At 40.5% G+C, this 23644-nt stretch overlaps 1 protein-coding gene across 1 annotated transcript in view; it reads right to left on the reverse strand.

The window, feature by feature from the left end:
* The window catches only part of LOC102295918 (glutamate receptor ionotropic, NMDA 2C), a 62252-nt gene extending 41904 nt beyond the window's left edge, over window positions 1-20348 (reverse strand). Inside the window, exons 1-3 of the mRNA XM_005913535.3 lie at window positions 18985-20348; window positions 7197-7569; window positions 5510-5608 (exon numbers count right to left, since the gene is read on the reverse strand). Of these exons, the coding sequence (XP_005913597.1) occupies window positions 5510-5608; window positions 7197-7553 (456 nt within the window). The 5' untranslated portion in view covers window positions 7554-7569; window positions 18985-20348. The remainder of the gene's footprint in view (window positions 1-5509; window positions 5609-7196; window positions 7570-18984) is intronic.
* Window positions 20349-23644: the final 3296 nt, after the last annotated feature.

Below are 23644 nucleotides of genomic sequence, written 5' to 3' on the forward strand. Positions count from 1 at the left end.
TATTATTTAAACCAACTGTTAACTGTATATTTCTGTACATTTAAGTATTATTATTCATATTGCCGCATTCATTGACCTTGTTTATAGGTAATTTCATTGTTTAATCACATTAAAATGTTCCTAATTTAATGTTTAAAAGCACTTGGAAAAGGCAAAATCCCATGTAAAATTAAGGCAACGAACTATATTGTCATTACTGAAAATAACCGTATTTTTATGAGAAAGTTATTTTCTGGTATTTTCTGGTATTATTTTGGCGCCCCAGCTGCCGGAATATAACTGTTTTTTTAGGATTTTTTTTTTTACGGTGTATCATGGCACGCTGGTTACAATCTTCCACTGGGGATTTTGCTATGGTTATGTCTAGTATTTCTAGTGAATGCAGTGATGACAGACGAGAACACTTGCAGGTGATTAAAAAAATGTACAGTTGTGATTTTAGAATTTTGGTATTAAAACGTATCAAGTATAAAAATGGCTGATTCTGGTGACATACCTACTGCAAATTGGGAAGGAAATTGGGGAGTTGTAAGTAAATACTCCCCTGGTGCCTGCATGTGGCTGCAGGGTGGTGGAGGGATTGAAATAGCAGGTAGTGATGTGGAGCAGGAGAGAGAGGGATGGGACATTTTGCAGCTTTAATTCACCACCAAAGTGGGAGAGTCAGGCATGTTACGTGTCTATGACATAATGCAGCTCGAGCGGCCTGACCTAGCTAGCAGGCTTCGCTTCATTATAGACAACAGTGTGGACAGGCATTGAGCCCTGACCTCAACCCTATCCAGCACTTCTGTGATGTACTAGAACATCAGCTGAGAGCCAGACGCCAACATTGAGCTCCGATGAGGGGCACAGCATGCCACCAGCAAAGCATTCAGCTGCTTGCAGCTTCTTCGTTTGCAGTGAATGACGTTCAGAGCCACCATAGAGCCCCACCTGAATCCTAATGGGAATATGTGTGAAAGAATATAGACGCTAGTACAGCGTTAACAATATAACCACTCAACTTGGCCTTAGGCATTGTTGCTGAACTGAAGATGGTCTCTGCCATTTGTAGAGTAATGTTTTACATCTTTTTCTGTAGGACACCAGTAACTGAGTGATTTGGAGAATGAAAATTTTCTGAAATCTTTTTTTAGTTAACATTAAAGTTGCATTTGAGCTAAATGTTAAGGTTTGACAGAACTTATGAAATTTTGATGCAAAGAAATTTGGACATGTACTCTAAGTTACTAGGTCTAGTCATGTAAATTATAGTGCTATATATACATAGTTGTGTGTGTCTACTATTGTATTTTCTGTATCTGTAGTGCAGTCCCCAGCACATAAGTATCCTTTGTACTGGAACTATTACAGTTCTATCAAAAAGATCCAAAAAGTAGAGCTATACTGTGGATGCTGTGCCCAAGAACAACATTCAAAAGTTGAATTTGTGCTCAAATATAATTTAATGGTATTAATATGTTACTGGTATAAGAATCTTTTCCAGTGTCTCTTTGTTATCTTTTCTCAGAATCATTACATTTATAACACCAGCAGCAAAAGCGAAGGATAGGGTGCCCCCTCCAAATGATTGATTATACTATATGTGCACTCTGAAGATTCCAAATTACCTGATATGCTGCTTTTTTGTCATTTTCTGTTAAGCCAAAAAAAAATCCCTTACATTTATTTTATTTAGTTAGTTAGTTATTTAGTTATGTATTTATTTATAACACAAATGATGAAGAACTCTGGTTGGAGGACTCCCCTGTGAATTTTTGCCTTGGCCCCCAACAGACTCTACTGACGTCAGTGTTACTGACGCCAATTGGAGCAAACCTCTGCCCCAGGCTTCAAAATGTTATCTAAATCCTCAAAACAGTTAATCTCCTGATCTGCTAATTAATTAACCTATACAATTAATAGTTATTTTATGAAGCCGATTCATTGTTTGCAGTGGAATAATAAATACAGAATGCTTTTAATCCCTTTGCAACAACGACATCATCCCGTGTCGTTGTTGCAAAGGGGGCATTTCAGAAACATGGACAAACTTTCCTGCTGGAAATTTGAAGAGTATAGCTGGAGAAACCAGATTACTGTTGCATATACATTTGCAGCTAACATACAACTATTGTGTAGTGGCAGTGTTAGGTGTAACACATACTATGTTGCTAAAAATGTAATGTGATTACAGTAATGTTACTGAACTAAATTTAGTAATTACATATCAGTTAATCAGTTATCAGCACGCTGGACAGATAGAAAGAGAAAAAAGTCAGACATTTGCAGCTATTGAGGATTGGAGATACTGACATTACTTTTATTTCTATTGCCCAAAAGGATCAGAGCGTGATTCTAAAGTGCAAACTGCATGCAGAACAGAAAAAACTGCATTATACTGCTAACACATTGGCTCTTTATAGCCATCTCCACAGACAGGATGCTAATGCAAAGCTAACTGAGAGCTCAAAGTCATTGTAAAGCTGAGTGCATGCCGACCCCGACCCAGCAGCCAGACCCTGAACTTCTCTTTGAGCTAGTTTTCATCTTTGCTTTGTTGCCCTTTTGTTCATACGCTTTACACTGTAAAAGATAGTTTAACAAATTGCTTTCTCTGGTAAGTAATTAAATGACATACTCCATTACTTTTAAGAAAAGATTAATGTGTAATGCATTACTTGACAACCCCAACCCTATGTTTTGGGGTACTCATAACCATACTTTGATAAAACACCCTTAACAAAACCCGTGTTTAACACTTGGATTGTCTGATATTTTGGTGTTGTCTGCATACTTTTGGCCAAGTGACGTTTCTGAAAACATAAAACCCATCAACTCTGAAGATGCATCTTTTCCTCAGACTGAATACAGTTATTATCGCAATCACTGCAATCATAATTAGAATATTCATATATCAGATGTTAGAATTTTATTCCAACTGAATTAAAGTTTTGTTATTAAAGTTTCTTGTTGTTCACCCTGCAGCCTCGTCGGCACCGTGCTCCTGCCCCCATCCTCATCTCCTCTCTGTCACCTCCTGCTCCACTGCTCCCACGACTCGACATCTGGAAGTAGCACCCTCTAATGATCGCCCAGCACACTGCAGTGACTGACAACCAGCCAGCCAAGAACACACAAACAGAAAACACGCTCAATCTCTGATTTCTAACTCCTCCGAGAGACACGTCACTACATTTTTTTCCCTCCTTCCCTCGCAGGCCCCATTGAACAGCCTTTATGCTGTTTTTCAGCGCTTCCTTAACCTTTAATTTCCTCTTCTTCGCTTTTGCTTGATGTATGTGCCGTCTGACAAAAGACACACTTCCTCTCCAGCCTTCAATCTTTTCATCTTTGTCTCATTCCCTCCTTCCTTGTTGTTCACCATAGAAAGATCACTGAGACAGGAGCCATAAATAGGCGGCTCGGGCGGCTGCTGCTTCTTTTTAAACCCACTATCAAAGATATTCATCATCATCAGGCCTATTGATAATCAAGCACTATTGAGCTCTTTTATCCCTTAACAGAATCATGCACTCACGGGCATGTCTTTCTCCATCCAACCCACCTGTCCCATTGTGCCAGACACCTCTGACAAGCTTTTTTTTTTTTCTTCTTCCGGACAACAAAGGAGCATATAGAGAGACTGAAGAGGAGTATGAGGGTAAGGGTAAAATAATGCCTTCGACATGCAGGCCACAGGAAAATGCTTTTCTCTTTGTGTTCTACAGAGAACCACCACTCAACACTTTGGACTTCTCAGGGGCAACGTCACACCTGCTTGTTTGTGTTTGCTCGCTGTCAAGTTGACAGGTTTTGTGATTGGCTCTGCAAATTACCAACCAGAGACCAGTGATCGATGATGAAATTTGACAAAAATATTCTGGAGGCAGCAGAAGAACTGTGTGAGATGTGTGTTAAAAGCAGATCTGAGGTAAATGGCTTGGAGAAGTTTTCAGAGGGACAGAAAAAATTGAGGGAAAAGATGAGTGAATGGTTTGGATTTGGGGATAAATGGTAAGCGCTACAGGGTGCTTCAGCCTCCTGAAGGCTCTAATTATTAACAGTTTAATGCTGTCCTAGAGCTCCAAGTGAGCAAAAAGGAGCACAGGCCTCTGGCTTACTTCAAGCCACAGTCTTAATAGACTCTGCCAGCATGCAAAAAAAAAAAGAAGTAGATTCAAGGAGCGAAGGTGATGGAGGAAAAGAAGAAAGCAGTGAAGGTGTAGAGAGACCAAAGCAAAATATGAAATGCATGGGGGAAAGAGACAGGGTTAGAAGTGAACTAACCAACTGGGGGGGGGGAGAGAGAGAATTATGGAAACAAGGAGGACTATTTCACTCACAAAAGAGACTCAGCTATGAGACAGTAAAACACTGCCTTTGGGCACCTGTCAGCCAAGCTTCATCGAGGCATCTTTCTCTTCTGTCTGTCTCTTATTCACTCACTCTGTCATCAAAATACAGCAAATCAATCACTCTCCTGCAGTTACAACTCGTCCTGTTTAATGCCTATCTATGACATGACATCAACAGGAAGATGATAAAAACAATTACTGTGGTTTACAAAATGTTGCTGGGGGTGGAATTTATAGCCACAGGGCTATACAAGTTTCGATTGGTTGATAGGTGTAGGAATGAACCCATTTGACTGTGTGTGTGTGTGTGTGTGTGTGTGTGTGTGTGTGTGTGTGTGTGTGTGTGTGTGTGTACTTCTCATATGTGACAGTATTCATTTGCATGTGTTTGAGAGTTGTTTCTATAAATACAAGGTGTTGGAGATAGCAGTTAAGCAATTAAAGGAAGGAAGGGGAGATGAGCCGAAAGCTTAGAGTGTGAAAGGAAGTAGAGACGGAGCCACATTCCCACCACAAAGTGGAGAAAAAGTAAAGATTAAGAATCCATCTGGTGTCATCAATCTCTTCTTTACAATCTAACTACACAGCTCGCTGCTCTCCATTTCTATTCATCAATGAGATACATGCTAAATCATAGCGGGAAAAACCTGCTGGTCTTCGACTGTGTAGACATGATTGATTGAAGCACAGATCACCCGTAGCACTTGTCTCCCCTTACGAAGTTTCCTTTCCCACAACTCAAGACTTTTCCCAGCCACGGATTAGACGAGATGATGAGGGTCGAAGGCTCTAGTCATCGCTGATAATTCACCCATCTGTATTGCTCATATCCAAATATTTGCATGCAGCGAGTTGCTTGCCAAAGTAGGTTTCACCGCTCTGACCTACTTAAGTTGTTTTAAGCTGAGTGATGCCGGTGCAAAAGAGTTCTGACTAAGACAGGAGGCTGTGAAGAGCGAGTGCTGCTGCTGACAGGATTTATATTGCAGGTTGTTGTTCATCTTATACCAAGAAGTTGTTTTTCCCTCATTATACATATGTGACTAGTATTATTTTGATACCTCTGACTGAAATGCATTCACGAGTGTGGTGCGAAGGTCCAATTTAGGCTCGATCCTGGTGGTGGGACAGTGTTGAGAAGATTGAAAGTCTCATTGTTTTCACAGTACCTTATACGGTATGACGACTGCAGACCCACCACTGATGCCCACAATTGGCAGAGTTGTCTGTGTGGAGAGGAAGTCCAAGATCTGTGCTACTTCTGCCACCTGAAAGATTAAAACAAACAGATTTCCTATTTGAATAAAATAAGATGAAAGTGTTGCACCAGAATAACTCATATTCATTAATATAGTTTTACCAATTAGTAGTGGTCGAAAGACCAGGATGTAAAATTCATATTCAATCCAGAAACTGATCGATTGCCAGTTTAATGGCAAACTAAGCACCTTTTTTTTGTTTAAATCAAAACAGCACTTGAAAAGCAACAATTTTGTCAGGCAAACCTTAACCGGCATTAATAAAATAATACATAATAAAATTAAAATAAAATAAATGAAAAATAAATAAATAAAATAAATATAAAACATAAAACATAATAACAAGTCTTTCAGATATTTTAAAAAGGTAATGGTTTCAAAACTTGTAGAGCTCCAGTTTTGTTTTCATGTAATTATTATTATACTACACTCAGAATTTGTATTAAAATTACTAATAGGGGAGGTCACAAAATCTGCCAACTCAACCATGTGGAGCTTTCCGCTGTGGTGACTTCTTGTAGATAGGGTGACTAGCCGAAACTTGGGGGGCAAATGGGCAACATGGTGGCAAGAAGGTCCTGGGTTCAAATCCCCCAGGAGCCTCTTTATGTGATTGCATAGTTCTCCCTGCGCCTGCATGGGTTCTCTGGCTTGTGTGGTAAAACAGTTGGTGATTCTAAATTAACTATTGTTGTTCATTTTAATGTCACAGGCTCCAACCCTATCACAAACTTGACTTGGATGGATGGGTGGATGAATGGATGTTTGCAAAAGAAGAAGAATTTGACTGTGAAGTGCAAAGTTGCTCAGCGATCCAGGCATCTATGAAGGGAAAATTGTTGCATTAAAATAGCAGCAACAAAATCCAAAACAGAGCATGTAGCGGCCAAAACCTACATGTACCACGTCTACCCATGCGTGCTTCCATAGTAGATTCTCTATTGCCACAGTTTTCTTTGAGGTGTCTGGTTTTTACTGGCTGCTGTTGGAGTTATGGCAATAGTTTAATGGTAAATCAGAGACCTTGCTCTTTATTAGTAAAAGAATATGTGCTAACAATTAAATGCAAGCTTTAATTCTATGGTATTAACATTAAAAGGCATATCAAATAATAAACCTGTTTCAAGCGTTTTACTTCTAATGTTTAAATGCACTCATAAAACATTTCACTTTTTTCAGCAAAATTCTTTTTAGGAGATTTCAGTGATAAAACAAATCTTTGGATGATGTTTTTGGTAACTCTATGCTAGCTATACTTTTTCCTACGACTTCATTTACGCTGAGAACAATGCCTTTTTTAGGGTAATAAATCCTCTAAAATACTGCTTTGATTTAATGCAACATCTCTTCCCTTTACGATCTGAAACCCTACCGACACCATAATTTAATTTCTGCAAAGACAGCAAGTAAAAGTAAGCATTTAGTACACGCTTGGCATCTCAATTTGTTCCTCTTTGTGATTTAGGACAGGACAGATGCTTTTTTACATAAAGTCTTGCCTCGTGCAGCTTTAGGAAATGGATCTGGGTGACTGAACACCATGACTCTGGAGAGGATGTCGGATCAGAAAACACAAAAATGCATAAATTATTCTTACCTGAGCGCCGGTAGCCGAGCCCACATCATCCTCAAACACCACACCGTGCAGCTTTTCCGTTGCCATGGTATCGCAGAGACGTGTCAGCAGGTCACGAGGGTTGGTGTCATTGACCAGCACCGTTACAGGGCTGACCACTACGGGAAGGTCGACAAAATTCTCTCCACTGAGACGACCTCTAACCTCATTCTGGTAGCTAGAGCCGCTGAACACCACCGCGACATTGATGGACGGGTGCAGGAGGAGCGGCCGAGCCTGCAGAGGAAGCGGGGAGGAGATAAGGAGGAGAAGGAAGAGGAGAAGGAGGAAGAGAGGGGGCCAGGGGGAAGGAGGAGGATGTCCCCTGGGAAGGGCCATTCTGGCAGGCTACTGCCTGGAAAGGAGGGTGGGAGAAGAAGAGAAAAGGAAAGGGAAGAGAGCAGCAGTCAAATATACAAGCTGCTTTACTTTTGTGATGCTTTTGACATAATGCCTCATGATCCCTCAGTACATATCCATCCCTTACTTCGCTCTCCTGGTCTGTCTCCCTCTCTGACCCCTTTGTATGACAGTATTAGCCCTGCATTTAGACTTGTGTCGTCAGGAAAACTGTGTCTGTGTGTGTCAGAGTGTGCGTGCATGTAATCCTCCAAAATCCAATCCCCAGTGTCATGACTGTAATCACCTCCCCATCTCTATACATTTCTGATTTGGTACACACACACACACACACACACACACACACACACACACACACACACACACACACACACACACTGCAAGCAGGATTCCAAAACTGTCACACATGTCCTCAACTCTCATTACTGGGATTACATTACGTTGCACCACATTACTTCAGCCAACCTCTCTCCATGTGGTGTGATGTCATCAGACTAACCCCAGAAATGCAAGATGCAAATAAAGCCATAGAACTGAAATTACATCAAACTCTTCATTTATGCATATTGTCATTACAAGGAAGAGTAATAAAAGCAATACATATAATATAATCCAAAAGTGTTGAAATACACTCATTCATCATTTTGTTAGGTACATCTGTTCAAGTGCTCAGTCACATGCCAGCAACTCAGTGCATTTAGGTATGAAGACATGCTCAAGGTGGCCTGTTGACATTCCCATTCTAAACCATGATTTAAAATGGGGAAGAAATGTCATTTAAATTACCCTGAACAATGCATGGTTGTTGGTGACAGACTGGCTGGTTTTTATCATTGTAGAAAGTGCAGATTTTGTTTATTGTCCCACACAATCATCTCGAGGGCTGACAGAGAATGGTACAACAAAGAGAAAATATCCAGTGAGCAGCGGTTCTCTTGCTGAAAAAACCTTGCCTATGTCAGAGTCAGACTGCTTTGAGCTGATAAGATGACAAATGTTAATCAAATAACCACTTGTTACAACCAAGGTATGCAGAAGAGCATCTCTGAATGCACAACATATCGAACCTTGATGCATCTCTCCTGTCAGCTAAGGACAGGAAAATTAGGCTATAGTTCACACAAGCTCAACAAAATTGGACAATAGAAGATTGAAGAAACATTGCTAGGTATGATTAGTCTCAATTTCTGCCAGGACATTAAGTGGTACAGCAGAGTGAGAACTTAGAAACAAAAAAACATGATTCATCCTGCTTTGTGTGAACAGTTCAAGCTAAAAGGCTGTTGGTTTAACACCAGCATTTTTCAATTTTCTCAACTTCAATTTTCTCGATACAGGATGGGCTCCTTAGTAACAACTGAACATTGTTTAAACACCACAGCCTACCTAAGGATTGTTGTCCATTTCTTTATGAACATAGCGTACTCATCTTCTGATGACTGGTTACAGCAGAAAAACAAGCCAGTCTCAAATTTCATATCGTCTTCTTGAACAGTCCCAAAGAGCACCTTTGGGATGTGATGGAACAGCAGTGACTGCACCGCTATGCACCCCTGCAACATCATCATCAAATTTGCAGATGACACCACTCTGATGGGGCTCATCACCAACGATGATGACACCGCCTACAGGGATGAGGTCCAGCGACTGTCAGAATGGTGTAACTACAATAACCTCACCCTAAACACCAAGAAAACCAAGGAAGTGGTCATGGACTTCCGCAAAACAAGAACTGATCCCCCTCCCCTATCCATAAAAGGTGACTATATGGAGAGGGTGTCCTCCTTTAAGTTCCTCGGCACCCACATATCCAAGGACCTGTCCTGGTCCACAAAAACATCAGCCCTAGTAAAGAAAGCCCAGCAGCGCCTCCATTTCTTGAGGGTTCTGAGATGGAACAGGCTGCAGACTGAACTCCTAGTGTCCTTCTACCGTGCCACTATCGAGAGTGTGCTGGTGCACGCCATCCCTGTGTGGTACGCTGGTTGCACAACAGCTGACAAGAAGAGACTACAGAGGGTCATCAGAACTGCAGAGAAGGTAATCGGCTGTCCACTCCCCTCTCTGGACTTAATTGCCAGCTCAAGATGTCTCTCCAGAGCCAGGGCAATTATAAAGGACCACCTCCATCCTAACCTCCACCTCTTCAACATCCTGCCCTCTGGAAAAAGGCTCAGATCCATCAGGTGCAAAACCAACAGACTAAAGAACAGCTTCTTCCCGAGGGCTGTCAGAACTCTTAATGCAAACTAAGAGTGTGTAAAGACTTCCCCAACACATCCACCCTGATACTGCTGTTGATCATCTATGTGCAATATCTCAGTCTTTCCATGTTCTGTGCAATATTTTTGGCTCATGTGCAATTATTTTGGTCCTAGTCTGTTTCAATGTTTCCTACACATACACCATGTATATAGTTCCACTCACATATGTATACATATACACTGTTTTTTATTTTATTCTATTTATTTAATTTTTTTTTTCTCCACCTTCGTTGTATATTGGTTTCTCTTCTTCTTACTTTAGCACCTTTGTGGTCCAGCTACCCAGTTTCGCTGTGCAAGAAACTGCACAATGACAATAAAAAGCTCTAAGTCTCTCTAAGTCTAAGTCTAACAGGAGAGTCACATTATGGATGCACAAATCAATTCAGTTCAACTAAGTTTTATTTATATAGCACCAAATCACAACAATAGTCGCATCAATGATCTATAAATTGTAAGGTATAGACCATATAATAATAGAGAGAAAACTCCAGCGGTCAAACAATGCCCTTTGAGCAAACTCTTGGCAACAGTGGGAAGGAAAAACTCCCTTTTAACAGGAAGAAACCTCTGGCGCTTTCAGGCTCAGGGAACAACTGTGCAGAGCAATCACAAAGAATTAAGGATGTTTGGAAGGCAAAGTGGCGTGTAACTTTTTTGAAAAGTAAAAATTATATTTCTTTGTACTTGGTCTTCTAAAATGGTCGTCGCTTTAATTAAAACCTAATGTTTGGCATGCATTCACAGTACAACTCAACTTTGCATTTGCTGTTTGAAGATCATTTCCTATTTAATCAATAACCTTGAGCCTTTGATTAAACCAGGTGGGCTTTCATATAGCAAATAAGGATCTCCACACAAACACTCACACAGTACTTAATAGGTAGGACAGAATAGATAGCGTGTTGGTTTCATCTGCGGCCATCAGAGACACCCTGATAATTAACAGCACCTCTCAGCTTTGATTCAAAGCAACACTGGGTTAAATGTGTCCCATCTCTCCAACACACTTCATGCTCCTGGCATATCAATCATTCATCTTAATAAGTTTGTAGGCTCCTGGGTTTTACGTGCCCATAGCAATAAATATGCAGTTTGACCCCTTGAAAGGCAATTCATCCTTATTAGATTTATTCCAGAAATAAACCATTGTGTTTAAAATGGGACTGATGGACAATGAGACTTTTTTTCTTCAAGTTTTGCTTTATATTTGTCAGTTTTCTTTTATTCTATTGATTGTAATGGTCAGCTGTCCCACACTGGCCATTTTACTGACATTTTCCTAAGCTTCAAAAGCTCTGCGATGCGGCATGTTTTTAATTTGTGCAGCACATATTAGAAAATTATTATCGAATGTCATCTGCATATTGTGACATTTTGTCAGTTCATTTTAGCTAGGTCAACAATTTAACAAATCCAACCTCTCCAGTTTTCTGGAGATGCCCAGAAAGCTACAGGCGGTGAAATATGAGCCGTTATCAGACCTAAAGCCACCCTCAAGTCTTTCAGCCAATCATGTTAATCATGTTATGGCCTGCAAAGAAAAGTGTTTACTGCCTGGGCGCAGCAGCCTTTAATCTCTTGGCCAGAGAGTTGAGGTCCCTGGCGCCATTAAAAACTAATTTGAAATTCTTTCATTTTTAAAATAAAATGTGAATATTTATAATTAGAGCATATTTGTTTTCTCTATCATAAAAAACCCCTACACTATTTGGATCAACTCAGTGCGGCTCGCCACGGTTTGGGGGGTTTCCATTACCTGGCACCAGGTACTCTCTTAGTACCTGTTCGCCAGGTGTTCCAAGCAATCAGAGCAGGTACTAAAATGTGACGTCATCAGGCTGCATGCCACCGACTGGTTGGACAGTAGCCTCACTCGATGAGTCATGAGAGCTTCTCCTTCACGAAAATTAAACTGCAATTTTTTAGGCCCGACAACAAGCGAAATAGCCACAAAAAACAACGCGGTGTTCATCTGAGTCTAACGAAAAGCCACAGACCGAGCAGCAGGGATATTCTTGCCTCGTTCACCTTTTTTGTAGTGTTCGTGTCGGGGAGGGGGGGTGCATTCACAACAGCCACACAGGTTAGGTATCAGTGGATTGTAATGAAAAAGTAATCGATCAGTGGCAAGTCAATCCGATTAGGCAGTAGTAGAAAAGGGGCTTTTGTTTCCAGTGAATAATTATATGTTAATGTAAATTGTTGTGTTATTTGGATACTAAAAATTAGCACTTTAGTCCCCCAAGCAGCATACTTAAACTGAAAGCCATAGACAAAGAACAGCTGATTATATTTCAAATATGTGAAATAAAAGGCAAATAAAGAAACACATACTGACCTTCGTTAATATCTGAAGCAGAAAATGTAGGCAATATTCCTAATTATCACACATAATGTTCATTTTACAATCTGGATGTTACACTGTAAGATTAATATTGTACTGAGAGAAAATGTTATATCTTCAAGGGTAAGAGCTGTTTTTTGCGAAACATTATTAAAGCCTGTGGATCAAAAGACGTTCATATTCTGGAACATATTTGTCATTTAAAAGAAATTACACCGCATCTCCAATAGCTAGAGGATTAAAAGGGAAAATTAGAAGTAAACTTGTGCAGCTGGATAGTGTATTGGTAAGACTACACACCTTCGGAGCGGGAGTCACAAGTTTGATTCCCACCCGGTATCTAGTAAGGGTCCTGGCTAGACCCCCTGTGCAAAGCAAAAAAAAAAAACAAAAAAAACAAAAAACAAGCCCTGCAGCCTGTCCGCAGCTCGGACACAAGAATTTCACTACATGTTGTACTCTGTATAATTGTGTATATGACAAATAAAGGTTGTTTGTTGTGAAAATTAACTCTTAGTTGTGCCATAACTCAATGCTTTATGCATGAATGTGAAATTAACTTGCAAATCTGTCATAAACTTTCATAATTTACTTTTTCATTTCCTTCTACCAGAGTGAATAATAAACTGTTTACACAATGCTTGCTGAATTTTGCTTGAAATTATATTAATTCAAGCTCACACACACAAAGTCAGTAACGGGTTTAATGTAAATATACCTCCAAATGTTAAATGTGGTGGAGGGGAAACCAGAGGATATCTGCAAAAGATGGAAATAGCCTGTGTGGATCATATGACTAGAGAGCAGGTCAAGTGTTCATTTACCAGTGTAATCTCTGGAAAAAGAGATTAGCAGTGTGTTTGTGTGCGAGTGTCTGTGTGTACGTGTGGGTAGGAAGTTGAGGGAGTGGGTGTCTCTGCTCTAGATTGGCAGCAAGAGTATGATTATGACACACAAAGGATGTGAACATAAGAGAAGGCCACAATGTGTCTAAACTTAACACACAACAACTGACTTGTGGTCTTTTTAAATGAATTATAAAAATCACATGGCTTGTTTTAGAGAAGATGCAGTCAATGAAAGATAAATGTGAAGATGTGAAGATGTCAGACAGCAGATTGTCAGTAAGTGTGTACACACATTTCCCCCAAATCCTTGGATGTTTTGCCCTTTTTTTAAGGTTTATATTCACATGCACAGTTTGAGCGAATGAGCATGGTAGTGCATGCACAGGTTTTTTTTTTTTATTATGGAAATTTCCAGATGGAGTGCAGCTCTTCATGTGTGATAAACTCTCTCACTGGGACTTAGGTAGGCATGCTTCAGCATCAACACGACAACGTGAATCCAAATTCCTCTTGCCATCACTGTTAATAAAAAAAAAAAACAATCAAACAGCTGCGAAATATAAGAACAATGAGAAGTATAAAAAGAATGGTTTCTGGTTAATTTGACTAGTAAACAAACAAACAAAAACAAACAACATACCTAATAGACAGTGTCTCATATAAAATAATCATTGGTTTTTTTGGGGGGTGTTTTTGTTTGTTTTTTACGGTTGTTGTTTTTCGTAATATCTTTGCCTAATAAGTACAGAATATTTCAAGCCTGCCGCCCTCTGAGAACCGATCAAATTAATCATAGCTAAAGTAGGAAGCTACTTTTTGTACTGAACTTTTCACCTCTCTGCTGATGCTACAATAGTGGAACAATCAAAACTCTCATGTGGCCTTTTAGCCGATTAATTGCTGCACAATCTGTCATCACAAATTAAAATGTTATTTTTCTATGTAATTTCTCTATAACAATGGGGAAAACACTGACACACATCTGAGTTCTCATAAGCCTATAAGTGGGCTTGTTTCACAGTCTGCAGTAATGTTTGTTTTTAACATTATCAATCAAATACTGGACTACATGTTAAGCTGATGTGTAAGTCAGTTCTCTCTCTCAGCTGGGATATGACAGCCTCCCTCTATTCTCGAGGGGAATAAGCAGATTGGAACTAGTTGATGGGATGAGGATCATCATCATCAGAAAATTATCAGCATGCCTTGTTTGTAGGGTTCTCATAATACAAGAAATCCAAGCTCAATACTGATACCCAGGAAATTATTCAATGCTTAATACGATTTTTGATATCACAGGGGCAAAAAAAAATTTTTTTTTTTAATTGACATTACCAGTGGGTAGCACTGATAGCATTTTTGCCTAGCTCATTTGTTTTTGGCCACAGCCATCAGGCACTGCTTAATGATAACTTGGTTATTGGATAAAGATACTTTCAGCTGTTCACTTACTTCTACAGGACCTTCCATAGCAATTTGTATCTGTATGTTTGATTTGGCAAAGATTTTATACCAGATGTTCTTACTGATGCAAACATCCCAGTTATCTGGGCTTGGGACCAACACCATAACTAGGAGAACACTGGCTTGTGGTTAACACTTATGATAACTGATACTTCAGTGTTGTTGGAACACAGCATTACTGACCTCCCCTAAATTCCTCCTAAAGTGTTGTTTCATGTTGTGAAAACTACTTAATCTGCTAATGAGGGAAGAGGCTGTGTGCTTCCCTGTGTGCAGGTGGAGGAGGTAAAAACAGCATTATTGGTATCATTACTGAGAAAAAAGGAATATCTAATCCAATAGTCATTTTTTGGTATTATTGATTAGTATGTGAGAATTATGAAAATAATTTTTTAAAAGCCTTAGTTTCAAAGGTGTTGTTGAAAAAATAATTCCACGGGACTAATTAGGGAGCCTGAATTAGTGGGTAAAATTAATGTAGTAAAAACGAACATCCTCTCATCAACATACAGCATGCACAGTGCTCTGACAGCTGCAGGAAACGTTAGGAATCTCTAGAGCCCATTTATACAGAGCTAGGGTCCAAGAAATCCCAAAATGAGCCTTTATTCTGCAGAGTTATTTCATTTCCTGATACTGATATTCTGACAGTGGAAATTCCCAGTGAATACCTGATTCAAAGAATTTTAGATGCAATACTGATTGCTCTAATTGCAACACCACCGACAAGTGAACTTAATAAACGTGATACTTTTGTTACATGAAATACTAGAAAACCTTGGGTCCTGACATTGATGTGGGTGCCACCTATGTGTTGCTGTAGACCAAGCATATCTGCCATGGTAGTATCTCTGCAACCTCAGCACTGGCCTCATTAAGTGGGACAATGCCCCCGCCCAATCACACAAGTGCTCTGGAATACAACAGAGACCCAAGGCTTTGACCCAGCTCCTGAACTCCCCAGATCCCAATCCGATCAAAAAAGCTCGATCCACAGAGACGCTGTCCTGCAATCCACAGGACAGGACATCCCACTGGATGTTCTGTCAACAACCTGGTGCCTGACACCACGGCACACTCCCAGAGTTCCCATGGCCATGCCCCAAATGGTCGATCAAAGGACAATCTAGAAAATATTTGGGGCGTGATGTTATGGCTGTTCAGTGGTGTATAGAGTGGCTATGCCCACTCTCAGAAAGACATTATGTACTGTCGTGGATTTTACATGTTTGCATCACATACAGTTTATTTGGATAAGCTATGTTTTCTCACTTGAAACAAGGAACCCTGTATTTCCGATTCTAGATTAGGCAGATAGGAATTAGCCAGTGTAAAATAGGTAAAATGATCCTTGCAGCATGACACACATCATATCCCCAATCCCCCTAAATCAGAAAGCATATCAAGCCCATGATGGCTGCCAATTTGAAACTCTGCAGCTTTGAAACTGTATAAGAGGTATGGCATTGTTAAAACTTAGAGAATATTTTGATGACATACAAATTCCACCTGTAATCTGTTGGTGTGCTCAGGATTATGAGCCAAGGTGTAAAAATGTAAAAGTTGAAAATGGAGAAGATAAAAGATTCACATCATTCACACTAAAATTATAATAGAAAAATATAAGTTAGAGAAATAACTCCGATGGGTACCTTATGACAATTATTTTACTCCAAATACTTTGGACAAAAGCATCAAACAATGGATACCAAACCGAATAACAGCACTGTGTAACGTAATAAGACAACCAGTACCCTTTAAGATACGTACAAGAGATTTTTATAAGTGGGATGTAAAGCATCCCGCTTACAAAAGTTTTGAGAAAAAATGGCATAATTACAATCATATTAGAAGTCTACAATTCAAGTAATATTGGGCAATATCTACATTACATCAAGAGTTAGTGGAAAAGAAAAGGAATGCAGCACTTCATGTTGAATAGAAATGGGAAAAAGAAATGGGCATGAATATTTCTGAATAGTTGCACATATGGCAAAAACAACAATCTACTACATCATCAGGTAGTTGGAGAAAACAGTGTTGGGAAAACACATCAGTAACACAACCATGCTGGAGCGGTAAATGTAAATTTTTTGGTTATTATCAACATTGTAGCTTGCCATCACCAGTGTGTGAATGTGTGTGTGAATGGGTGGATGACAGGTTGTGTAAAGCGCTTTGGGGTCCTTAGGGACTAGAAAAGCGCTATACAAATACAGGCCATTTACCATTTACCATTTACCAACATTCTGGGTTACGATATTCTATGGTCACATATGGTGTTGTGGTTAGGTAAGATAGCAAAATACTGTGCCAAGAGACATATTTGTTTAAAATGTTATCAGCCTGTAAATGGCTGAAAGTAGCGAGTGAAATATATGTTATGGAGTAATTGACTCATAAGGTACCACTTCATGAGGAACTGTGTTGAGAGAAACGGAAGAAATGGACCATGTTCACATGATAATGACAAGGTGAAGGCTGAAATACTGATGTCACAGAAACAGACTGCAGAGACAAAGTAAATCAGACTGTTCGTGGGGTGATGTGGTGATTTTCATTGGTTTGTTTTGTTACTCTCTGTTCTTTTGTGTATATCTGAAAGAGAAATGAAGTGTTAACAAAAACATGGCTGCCAAGTGGAAAGACTTGAGGGACTCAGTCATGTGCAGATTATTGAGAATCCACTCAATGAAGCACTTCCATTACCATTTCCTAAAGTAACAGCTATGTATATGACCAATAACTGTCCACTGGGCACAGCCACTCTGTCAACATCCTTTCCCTTATCCCTTTATTCCTCCGTCTGAATGACTTAAAGAAGCTAAGTTGATATGTGAGCTCTCTCATCCTCATGTTCGCATACAGTTACTACAGCCAATCAGCCTTCCACATACAAACCAAGCTCACAATATGAATAAATTAGTGTGTCATGCTTAACCTCTGAGCTTATTATAAAACACATCACATGTCTGCCACTTAAAATTATCATAATAAGGATTTTAACAGCTAGCTTCAGAGCCTCATTTCTCAGTAGGTTCCCGATTTCGCACATAAAGATTTGACAGCTTTAAAAGGAAATCGTTGCAAGCCAGATGTATCGGCAGACGTGACTGACGCTGACATGGTAAGAGCGCGTCTAAATCTGCTTAGCCCTCAGCTGCTCAAATGTATAGCAATCAAAACCTCAGAGACACCCAATCTGCATGCCACACCTTCTTAAAAGAGACACTGTCACTCTCACAAAACCATACATGAAATTGTATATATTAATATGTACATAAAAAGATTTGTCAAAAATCACAAGAAATATTACATTAGTATGGAACTTTTAGGGTCCTCTTGTGGCCTAAACCCCCAAAAAGGAACCACAGCGGTAACTGTTCGCAACACAAACTTTGTAATGTAGTGTTTTACTCAACCTTTTTCAGAAGAATTATAGTATTTCAGAAATACTTAATTTTATTATTACTTCTGTTTGTACTTGTTTAAAATGTCTCTTGCCACACTGTGGTCCTCAGATTGGTCAAGGACCCCTGAGTACCACTGCTCGAGTAAAAATCATGATAATACATTATTAACATACATTTTATTTACTTTCCAGGAGCTTGTGATCCATTAAATTTGTCTGTAGAACTCTCTTCCAAATTCAGAGATGCCATGCTGAGAACAGGTGTATATATAGCTCAAAAACCATATGCCAGCATTGTATTTATAGACCCAGTGAATCAATATTAATAGAGCAGGAAAAAAAAAACATTTTATTGTCCGATTAAACATCTTGTGGCCGTCAGATTAAATTTGTGAGCTTTCGGGGGGCCTCAAACCCCTGTTTGGGGAACCACTAGCCTGTGGACTAAGTAGTTTTAAACAAACTATGCTAGATTGTGCTGCTCCACGATAAACTGAATGCAAACTGGAGCAGAAAGCCTCTGTCACTAATGTAGAAGAATGAGTCTCTACCTACGGCTTATGACACAAATCAATGAGCATTACCAAATAAGTGACACAGCAGCAAAACTCTGCAAGTGAAACATTCATAATCCATAAGTAAATGAGTCATTTTGAGGAAGCTTGCATACAGGTGGGGAGGAATTACACACACACACACACACACACACAAGTACACACATACAAATACACAGAAACACATGCACACGCACATGCACATCTACAAAGCTGCTAACCGCCAAACCCCAGAGTGAAAAATGCTAATATGTCCTCTTACAGTATTTCTTCTTATAGTAACAACTGGCTGCTCTGTTTCTGTCAGCAGCAAACAGGAGCTTTCTCTCAAGGAAACTCTTCACTTATCATAGTATTCCTGCATCCATGCAGTGTGTCTACACTCTCACTTGCTCCAAGCTTTCCTCCAATCTTGTGTCTATCTGTTGCCCCACATACATCCCTGCCACTTCTATTTTTCTGTCAGAGGATCAGAGTAAGAGACATGAGTGTCAGCGAGTATGTGTGACTTGCAGACTTACCTGTGCTTTCTGCTCTGGGTGAACTCCTGCTGCTCCATCTTTTCCCAGATGTTTTCCTCCAAGTGTCTTTTTCTGTTGCTTTCCTTTTCACCTGCTTTGCACCTGCCTCTCTCTCCTCGCAGCACCTGTAGGAGTATGCATTTAGACCAAGTCTCCGCGTGAGTGCAAGCCCGAGCAGGTTATCAGTGCTTCTGTGTCTGTGAGTGTATTTGGCAGCTTTGGATGTCTGCACACTCCCCTGGAGGACTTCACAACGTGACAGTAAGTGTATGTGATATCCCCAATTTTCCAAAAATCTCTCTTTGAAACTGCTCGACTTCTCCTCTCACTTCTCTCCTTCTCCTGTTCTGCATGTGTCACAGTCAACGCATTCGCGAGTGGTCATGAAGGTGAAGACAGGACATCAAAGTGGGACAGGAAAGGAAAGTGAAGGAGAAGGAGGGTGAAAGAAGATGAGAGGTGTGGGAGCCCCTAGATGAGCAGCAAGCCTGTGTGTGTGCGTTTGTGCGAGTGTGTGCATATGTGCATAAACCCACTGTGTTTAGCTCTCTGTCTATATCCCTCAGGCTTCCCGCTGTTCAGATGAGAAGAAAAGCAAAAGAGGAGGGGGGAGAGTGATAAAATGCCTCTTCAGTGAAAGGGGCACAGACGCTGGTAACACTTCAGCAGAAGAGACGGTGACGCTTCCCCGCCGTCTTTTCCTTCCTCCCCCCCTCCGCCTCCTCGTTCTGTTTTTCCCTCTCCCTGCTCAGGAGTGAGAAACATGACAGATCCACGGGAAGTTAGTAAATCTCACAGACTTATAAGGTAGGGTCCTGTGCACGCATCTGCATCTTTGAAGCAAAAGTTTTTCCTTCCTCCGGTCCAGTTATCAATTCCCTCAGAGATGGTACTCCACAGTAAGGGATCCCCCTCCCCAGTGATGATGACTCTCCTCAGGTCCTGTGCGATCAGAAAAGGTGAGGAAAGAAGGATAAGATTTGTGTTGGCTTGCCTCCCCCCCTCGCCCCCTTTGCCATATGGATGAGAGGTGATCCAGATGTTGGCTGATGGGAGCGTCTGGAACACGGAGAGAACAGCGGGGCAGATGGCAGGTCTGTGGGGTCGGGCCGGCTGTGCACTAGCAGGTCCTCATCCTGTTGCACTGATTTTTTTTTTTCCCACCAGAGTTTCTCTCTCTCTCTTTCTCTCTCTCAGCGTTGTGCTGCCGCTCATCTGCCTTTGCTGCCACACCAGTAATCCTGCTTTCCATTTCCTCTATAACTCCATCTTTTCTGTATCTCTCTCTCTATCTCTTCTCACTCCATCACAGGAGGGGCTGCCTGTGAGTCCTGATAATAATGGTGTGAGGATTTAGCTTGCCTCCCTTCCTCTCCTCCCTCTCGCTCACTTCAGACCAACCCCTCCTCCTCTCCCAGCCCACTTTTGCTCCCGTTTTCTCGGTATTATTCACCTTCATCCTGTCACATATCCTGTCGTCTTTTCCCTAATCACCTCAGTGTATAGCTCAGTCACTTCACTCCCTCCTTTGCCTTCCCCCCTGTTTTCCCTTCTACCATCAACAGGTCCAAAATGAATCCCATCACAGTTTTGTTTTCCTGGTCAGGAGCCCAGAACCTGTGCCTGTTGTTTATCAGTGGGAATACAGTTTTAAAATGCCAATAAGCCAACAGACCACCATACAAGCCCGCAGCTTTTAAACAAGCATATAAAGTGTTGAAGCAAATACTCCAGTAAAGGGACTGTACACCTATTTTAGATTTGTTCAGTTTAATTACCAGCCGTACTGCTCAGGTGGTGAAAATAATTGAAAGAGGGTTTTTTTTTTTAACTGTCTGGAGTCCTGCAAATTTAAATGAATGCAAATATTCCAAGTAGCAGAGAAAGCAAATCTTTGCTTTGTAATATAGTCTGTGTCTGTGTATAATCAACTCATGAACCAGCTGTACAGGCATTAGCTCGAAACATATGGACACACTGTAGGTGGCTGAAGTGTTTTTGATATCAGAACCCACCAGGGAATCCAGCTTTGTCTTCCAGTATCTCGCTTTTTGTGTTCCCATCTCATTATGTTCATGAAGTAAATTCACGGAGCTGCAGAGTAAGGATTTGTTTTCTAGTTTTCTTAGCTTTCAAACCCGCCTTAATGAACGATGCTATCGGTTTGGGGCTTTTCCTTTCATAACTATCCCAAATGTGTGGAGCAGCTCCTCGTTATCAATATTAACTGAATAAAAGAAGTGGCCAAGAAAAACATTTGGATATCATTTTTCTACTTGTTCCCAGATAAATGTTTTTATATAACTTTAAAATATATATCTATGAATTCAACTACATAAATATGTTTGCTTAGTATTGCAAACGCATTGCATATACAGACACGCTGCTGTTGGAAAATGTGCAAACCATTAAAAGGCTCCAAAATCTGACAAGTGCACACCTGAGTAAAAATTGTTTTGCTACTATTGCTCAGTTTGAGTTGGCTGTCAAAGCTGCCTTTCTGTCAGATTTTCCCTCAGTTTACTTTCCTGTCCCACTTTTATGTTCTGTCTTCACCTTTATAACCACTGTCAGGTGAAATTACAGGCAAGGTGTCATTCGGCGTCCGTGCAGTGACGGACCTGCTGCAGCAATGTTGAACATTTAGAGATGGATGGAAGATTGCTGATTTTTGTTTTTCATTGTCACATGTTTTTTTATTTTCACTCTGACTTGCTTGTTAGGTTTAGAAAGGTTGGATTTTGGATTAAAATATGTCCTCTGCACCTGTAATTTACCCAGTGGGCTTAAATGTTGTGTTAGGAAGTCCTTTATTATCACATATATGTGATGTGTTGAGAGTGCATCATGCACAGATGCCAAAGGACACCTTCTGTTAGTAATTTAGAGATGCCAAAAAAAGGCTATATTTGATACCTTGGGAATAATAACGCACGGGCTGGATATCGCTTCAACTAATTACTGGCATGTATTTTTAGTTTCTCCCCAAAACTCTTAGCATTCACTTGTGTCTGTAATACTCTCAGTAGTTTATGCATTTGTTGCTCTGTTTTTTACCACCACATCTTAAAACTTCAATTAATAGATGGATGTCTGATCATTTTTGATCCACATCAAACACAAAAGCCAGTAAAAATAAAAGAGGCGCACCAAATGGGACAATGGACCTGGAAGTGCTACACCCATACAAATATGGTTTTCAGGATTATTTGCTGTGCGTCTCATTCACAGATTAAAGAGCATGCTACAAAGGCAATCATCTGCCTGCAATTAGACTGAAAAGCAGGAGAGAAAAGAGGAAAAAAAATCAATCCATCATAATTCTCAGACCTTTCGTTCTGCTAGAGGAAAACATTTTAAGTTATGTTGAATGGAATCATGTTGACACGCATAAGTGTGTATCGCTGTGCCAAGAGGAGAAAGTAGTGAATAATGCTGAGGGCCGGAGAGATAGAGGGAAAACAGTCTGATTGCCTCTTACGTCTCTTCCCTTCTTCATGGCTTACTTTTGACATTACTTCAGCAGAGGAAGGAGAAACAATTTCACTGTGCCCCCCTCCCTTCTCTCACTCACGCTGTGGGACAGGCATTTCATAGTTTTACAGAGTGCCGTCTTCTGCAGGTTACCATCACTTCTAATAAAAGCCGTTTTCTTCTTTTTCCTCACTCGGCAGCTTGGTCAGGTGACAAGCCTTTCGACTCTGCTCTATAAATACAGACAAGTGTTAAAATAGAGTGCTTCAGATGTAAGACGGGTGACAGAGGTGTTTATATCTGTGCGGGATGTGTGTAGAGGATACAGCAATACCTCTGGTAAATGGAAAGAGACAATAGCTGACAGATGTTTTAAAGGATAGTCTGTCTGTGAGCAGCTGGACAGTGTGTAAACCAGCCAGTTGGGAACATATGTTCTCTGGACAGCAGCTTGATCAGGCCCTCAGATTAACTCAGATTGATTCAGTGAGTAACAAAATTGTGTTTACTGAAAGAGAAAAGCTTGCTGGCTGACAAACAAATAATTAATTCTTCTATTTTGTGTGTTGCCACGGAGGATTTATGTTATATACAGTTTGTTCTAATACAGTACTCATTCTCAGGGATTGTCAACAGACCGATTATATAGACTCTTTAGTAACAGATTAATTCATTGTGGTACTTTTAACTGCTCTGTTATTTCCCAAGCGGTCGTCACAGTGGATGGATTCACATTTTTGATTTGGCACATTTTTTTATGCTGGATGCCCTTCCTGATGCAAACCTCCCACTTATCCGGGATTGGGAATGGCATGAATACACTAGTTTGCTCATCAAATGAACATAGATCATTTAAAGCTCTATATCTGTCAGAAGATTGTGTTTTGTGTACTCGGAAAGGGCCTTTAACCAAGTCCCCTTGGGGTGTCCTGTGGGGCGTTCTGTGGGAGAATGGGGGTATTTGGCCCATTGTTTGAAGCTGTTCTCTCCTTGTATGGTGACAGCTTAGTTCGCATCACCAGCAGTAACTCAAACTTGGTCCTGGTAGGAGTTGGACTCTGCCGGGGATGCCCTTTGTCACAGATTCTCCTCATTTTTATGGACACAGTTTCTACATGTAGCCAAGAGACAGAGGGTCTCCGCTATGGTGGCGTGAGGATCACCTCTGCTTTTTGGCTTTACCAGA

Source organism: Haplochromis burtoni, unplaced genomic scaffold, assembly GCF_018398535.1.
Source record: "Haplochromis burtoni strain Fernald_Lab_line unplaced genomic scaffold, NCSU_Asbu1 Contig_6, whole genome shotgun sequence".
NCBI lineage: Eukaryota > Metazoa > Chordata > Actinopteri > Cichliformes > Cichlidae > Haplochromis > Haplochromis burtoni.